Source organism: Pinus tabuliformis, chromosome 2_1 (genome assembly GCF_031772625.1).
Source record: "Pinus tabuliformis cultivar Carrire ecotype Pingquan chromosome 2_1, CPIR1, whole genome shotgun sequence".
NCBI classification, from domain to species: domain Eukaryota; kingdom Viridiplantae; phylum Streptophyta; class Pinopsida; order Pinales; family Pinaceae; genus Pinus; species Pinus tabuliformis.
Genome location: NC_142299.1, coordinates 17,623,779 through 17,630,244, shown reverse-complemented (window position 1 = coordinate 17,630,244; position 6,466 = coordinate 17,623,779). Strand labels below are relative to the sequence as shown.

General features: G+C 35.1%; 1 protein-coding gene across 1 annotated transcript; it reads left to right on the top strand.

The window, feature by feature from the left end:
* The first annotated feature begins 5,057 nt into the window (after positions 1-5,057).
* Positions 5,058-6,217, top strand: LOC149198456 (uncharacterized). The gene is made up of 3 exons (XM_089399282.1): positions 5,058-5,512; positions 5,606-5,698; positions 5,871-6,217. Exons 1-3 carry the CDS (start codon positions 5,384-5,386, stop codon positions 6,066-6,068), a joined length of 420 nt encoding a protein of 139 aa, XP_089255408.1. The 5' UTR covers positions 5,058-5,383; the 3' UTR covers positions 6,069-6,217.
* Positions 6,218-6,466: the final 249 nt, after the last annotated feature.

Here is a 6,466-nt window from a genome sequence, read left to right as displayed (position 1 = left end):
TTGAATGTATGTTGTGGCTTCAACATTAGAGCATATATGATCTAGTCACTAGGCTTCTTGGCTAACTTGATTTGGATAGAAGTATTATTTTCCTTTTAACGGAAATAAAGATTCATAACGATAATTTAAAAACAGCCTCAGCTTTAGGCATATAATTTACAGAGCGATATGGGTTACTCAAAATTCCTTGAGATTATTAAACAAATCCAAGTTGTAGGAAATGTGTAGTATAGGGTTGTATCATTCATTAAACACATGTCGTATAGCCCTGAAATGTGTTTTCAGCTGAACAAACAATTGCCTCCTTGTGGGGTGAACTGAACCCTTTGGGAAACAACCACATGATGTAGGAGGGATCTCGAGCCCAAGTCTCCACTGCCCCACTCTCAGTGTCCCAGCTCACCTCTCATTGTTATTGACGGAAACCTTAATACAATGCAGTTGGCAGAAACTAAAAACTTATGGATATATGATAAATTAGCTCCATTTTCATGGATATATGATAAGATCTAAATTTATTAGAGGATGAACCTGTGGGGAGATATTTCTCTGTTGCCTATGTTAATGATTTTGTAATTGTCTAATAGTAGAGGCTAAATTTGCAATTAGACTTCTAATATTCACTCTTAAAGGTATTTTACTTGTCATCGAGGATATAAGGTATGCCCTTCAAAACAAAAGAGTGCCATATTTAAGTTATGGAAATATTATTTCTTGATAAACACAGGGTTGGTGATTAATGTATATCTCTATCTGGCATAAGTTCATCCTTATAGTTCTCTAAGCACTAATGATATTGATGGTGGCCTTTGTGATGTTCTCTGTTTCGTATAGCTCAGATGTTATCTCTGAACTTTTGAATGTTGCATTAGATTGTAATGCTTGTAAAATTTGGAATTCTTATGGTGCCATTAGAATTTGATCTTGGACAAATTTTCATAGATGTTGAAATTAATGATATAGGATTTGGCTTTTATTTTCTTATATTGGGAATTAACCAATATATTTGGAATGGAAGTTTATGTTCTGTTTTCCTACTGCTGTCCTACATTTTATATCTCTGTTGTTCCCATAATGCACCCATTTCAATGTTCCTAAACATCACTAGTTGGGTAGAGGAGCATTTTTCTATATGTGGATCTACGAAGACTAAGTTTGTGGATTTTTCTATTTGACAAATGCTGATGCAAAAAAAAAAAAAAAGAGAAAAAAAAAAAGTAGTCCTTGCTAATTATTGTGCAGTACTTCTTTGATTTAGGAATCTAGGATCTTTTTCATTAACAATAGCATAATCCTTCTCAATTATTTTGTTTTTGTTCATTTGATCTAGGATCTCTGCTAGTAACTTTCCTTAGTTTCCTACTCTCTGTATCCTAGCATTGCGACTAGCTAGCATAGCAAAATATTTCTCTGTCCATTCAATTTTAGATTATGTGATTTTCATTGGATGGCAATTTCTTAGGTTAGGAACAAATTGAAGGAAAGGAGAAAGCTAAAAAAAAAAGTTATAGATTCAGGGGTGAATAAAGATTCATATAGCATGGAATCTATGTCATAGATCCTGAGGTATTAAAGAAATTATATGCATGAGTATATTTATTAGAACCATAGTCAACTAAACAAACAGGAAACAATTTATTTGACAGGTGGAAGAAGTGATAGGCTTAGAGCAATTGAATTGTAGGCCATGCTTCTTGACAAATTGATGAACAGATGTCTCCTTACTTGAGATTTAGGTTGGCACCATGGCACCATCCTGTCCATCATTACACACTAATCTTGTCATTATCTTCTTCACTGTGAATGACTGGCCTGTTCCCTGCAAATAGATCTGGGCATAGAGGAGCCAATACAAGAACAGTAATCTCTAGCACAAGACAATATTAATGATCTAAATACCTAATCCTGAAGCTTGAGTTTGATTTTTCTCTACTGGTTCTGAATCTCTGATTGAGAATCTCCCACTCGTCATTACCAAACCTTCTCCTTCATCATTGGCATCAGCTGCATGCACTGCTGAGGTACTTTGGTTGGTTGTCATTGGACTTGAGAGCTTGAAGTTTCAAATGATTATAGTAACAGACAGCCAGAAAAGCCAGTCCACACCCACTCAAGTTTATGACTGTAACCTTTTCATTTATTATAGACAAAGATTATGTTATGAGCAGCCAGTCCTTGACAAGACCAGCAACATTCATAGTCAAGGCTGAAGTCTTTCCTATCAGAAGAAACACTGCAAGATTAAGAGTCAAGGCACAAGCAGAAATGTCATGTAATCCAAATCAAAGGAAGAGACCCTGATTATCAGAAATGGGTATTCTACTAAGGCCCAGGGGGTGCTGAGAAAAACAAGGCAACAAGGAGCAACAAAGATGTGATGGGATTCAACTTAATCCCTTTTGATGTTCGTGGAATTTGTATGAGAACCAATTGGGTAGTCTCACATGCAACTGCACTTAACTGGAAAATCACCTCCCATGCATTCATCTTGGCCTCCCCATAAGCTGAAATAGTAACTCCAATGGATATGGCCAACATATTGGCCTCGGGCTCACCTTTATAAGCTTCTTTCTTCAGGGAAACCACAATCAAATACACAGCAATGGGAATTAGAGACCCAAAGAATACACTTATCAATACTATGGGTTCAACGAGCTTGAAGACTCTTACAATAGCAACAGCCAGTGTTGAGTAGAAGCCCATGTGAATCATGGTGGGACTGATCACACTAAAGTTGTCAAGCAATGGCAACTCCAATGGATATGGCTAACATATTGGCCATGGCCTCACCTTTATAAGATTCTTTCTTCAGGGGAACTGCAATCGAATGCATATCAAATGGGCACAAGAGCTTTCAACATTTGAAATATCGATACTTTGAGAGACATGCACCAAGGGCTGCATCATTTAGGATTTGTACTCAGTTTAGGTGTCATATTCAAGGGGAAGTTGTTATGCTTTCCACCACTTCATAGATTGTTAGAGTGATGAAACAAAAGAGGCTCCCTCTTGAGGCTAGATTATGTCATTCATATCAGCTGTGTTGTTGATGTCCTAGCTCAGCCAGGTCTTGCCAAAACTCTGTTGAGGTTCAAAATTTATTATAAACTGAAATGTCTTCACAAGAATTGACCTCATAAAATGCCATAATCACAATATATGCCATACATGGCTGTGATTATGGCTCGCAAGACCCTTAGACTTTGAGCAATGAGGCTCGCAACATCACTTATGATTATGCACTCTACAATTCTGTGACCAGTTGAATGTCAAGCAATTGAACCGCGATTTAAATCCTATTTTGTCAGCAATAAGTACTATACTTGGTCTTTATTTAGTGTAGAGAACCAAGCACTTATTCTGCTCATCTATAGAAGGGACAATGGTTGTTTGCCTATGAGGTATAAGGAAATCCTATAAGATGTTTTGTATTTTCGTATGGAATTGAATCATACTCCTGCACACTGTAACATTCATATATATCAACCTGTAGAGGCTTTAATAACACCTGGTATTCTGGTTAGTGATTTTATTGGACCTCATGTGCATATCCTACATGCACAGGATGGACTATTCATATGTTACAGGGTATTATTCTTATTATTTAGGGTGCACATCTTCAGGTGCTCAAGAACGATTACTAGAACAGTCAGTTAATTCTGCAATTTAAAGGATGAAAAAGGAGGTTATAGGAGTCTAGTTTTGGTTCTCATCCACAATGTCACACTAGTCTGCCTGGGCATGGTTCTCATGGTTTAATAGTGACTTGAGGAGTCATAATACCATAGATCACTAAACACGAACAGCTAAGGTAGCCCAAGGACAATAGCCATCTTTACACATTAATTAATAGGTCTTACATTAATTATCCTAGGGGGTTTCAATACTTCCAAATGCTTAAAAAACAGTTAGCAGAGCATTCACATTACACATTCCAGCAATATTTTCTATAAACCAACCAAATGCAGTCAGGAGAGCCCTCCTTTTAAACTATACAACCTTATTGTTAGTATGATCAACCTTATTTTAATATATAGTGTGACAAACCATATGTGACAGGCAGGTGGAAAACTTTTCTCGCAATTGACTAAGCGACATCCTGCGAGCCAGACTTAAGACGGAAACCCTCGTCAGAAGTATATGCTTGGCTCTTTTCCAAACAAATGAAGAGTCAATGAGGTTTTGTGTAATCACTTCTGGTATCATATTGGGTTATTGTTAGAAGCGATAATTGGATTCAGATTCTCATCGATTGAGTTGTTCTGCTTTCTCAATTTGAGAGGGTTTGTTTGGAGGGAAAAACAAAAGAGGACATACAAGAATAGTGAGGGGAAAGATGCAGAGGAAGAGGATTGAGAACATCGCCAGCAGGCAGGCTACATTTTCCAAACGTAGGTGGATTGCTGAAGAAAGCTTACGAGCTCTTCGTGCTCTGCACTGCAGAAGTTGAACTTGTGATTTTCTCCCCAGCAGGAAAGCTCTATGAACTGTTTTTTAGTGCAAATCCTACTATTTTGATTCTAATAATCATGGCTATGCAAACCTCATGAGATTCTTACTAATAACCCCAGTGGTGCAAGCCCTAGTAAGCTCGATGTTGAAAAACTTAGTGTAAAACCTCCAAATCGTTGGTTTTGTTGTAGTGCTTATTGGAGAGTATATAAAAAATTTCACACCTTTTTATGAGATATGGGAGGAAAACATGTTAAAGATTTTTAATAAATATAAAATTTCCAAAATGATGCTAGTTACGTGTGATTCTTTTTTCATTGTTTGTGATTATGAAAAATGAAACTCAATGTTTTTTCATTAGTGCACACATATTTCATTATATAATTGCATATAGAAAAATCATTCCAGAGCCGATAACAATAAAAGTGAAGAATTTATGGTCCAACGTTATATTTAAGCGAGATGTTTAAGGATGACGTTTGAATTTTGTTTTTCATTTTAAGACATTTGGAGCAAATATTAGGAAGGACTTTGAGAAAGTATTGTCCTTGATTTTCGAAAATGGAGTTGTTCCTTTCCAGCCATATGCCCCAAGTGACCATCAAAGGGAGAGATCATATGTTTTTTGGATGTTTTCTTTATAGCCATTTTTTTACACATATCCATAGAGTCCCCATGCCATTGATGTGAATTACTTGTTCGGTTTTTTTTAACCAAAATTTTTAACCAAACAAGAAAAATTAAAAAAATGCCTCAAGATCAAAGACTGAAACAAAGACCTATTGACATACCTTTTAAAGTATGGAAAGAACTTGTAAAATCATATGAGAAGTTGGATGCACAAAGAAAAGCCGACAATGAGAGCATTCAGGTATTGAATTTTTCATTAAACATTATTTAGAATGTATTAATACTTATAAGTATCTTAGACATGTATTTGTGTGAAAATAAATTGAATTGGTTTATGTTTAAGGACAAGGCATCCAAGGCGAGGTTAACCAAGACAAAAGTCACTCATCGTAGTGGCCAGAAAGGTTTAAAAGCACTGATAACAACCTTTGTAAGTATATTAAACATGTGATATTTTTTTAATAAATTTTGTACTAGAAGAAAGTCATTGTTATCTAATTTCTCCCTATTTACTGATTGATAGGAACTAAAATATGGAAGACCTCCAAATCATTTGGAAAAGGAGGTGCTGCAGCAAAAGAGATGGGTTGAATTTGTTGTTTGGATGGACTCTATGGTATGTAATCTTAGTTGGATTTCCAATATACTTTTAAACCATATTTTCATTTTATTTTTTAGTACTATTAGATATTATATCTTACCTCATTTTATGGTTAACATTGTATAACAAAAACATGCGTTGTGTTATGTAATTAATACTAACATGTAATATTGATTTTTTTTGTCAGAATGCTATAGGCAATGATTGCCAAGACGATGATCCAAATTATGTTCAACATATATCAGGAGATGATGAGGATGAGGATGAGGATGATGGTGGTGAAGGAGGAGATGATGATGATAGTTGCGGTGTTGGTGATGATGTGGATCAGAGTAATGAGGATGGTCAAGATGATCATGAGGATGATCTTGGTGGTGGTAGCTAGGCATGCACATGCATTGTTTTTTATGAAGAAATTATTGTGTAGAATGACATTGTTATGTTTAGATGGGTGTTGTGAATTTACCCTATATCAATGAGACATTTTGATTTTGTAATCATACGATGAGTTTGATTTATGTATGTTGTTAATTTATCGTAGAATAACGATATTCATGAAATATTTTGATTTGTTAATCATATTTGAATTTTACTTGTTTTGATTAAAAATAATACTGATTTTATTAGTATTATGTTGCTATTTTATACATGTTTTGAAAATTGTTAATGACACATTGTTATTTTTTTGGATGGATGTTGTCAATTTCTCTTAAATTTCTTTACAAATGATTTTGAATTGTGATATCTGCTTTAATGATATTTAGAAACTATCATATATTTCAC

Coding starts and splice junctions, on each gene's coding strand:
- LOC149198456 (XM_089399282.1), top strand. CDS start 5,384: ATGTATTTGTGTGAAAATAAATTGAATTGGTTTATGTTTAAGGACAAG. Junction 5,513..5,605: donor AAGCACTGATAACAACCTTT/GTAAGTATATTA, acceptor ACTGATTGATAG/GAACTAAAATATGGAAGACC. Junction 5,699..5,870: donor TTGTTTGGATGGACTCTATG/GTATGTAATCTT, acceptor TTTTTTTGTCAG/AATGCTATAGGCAATGATTG.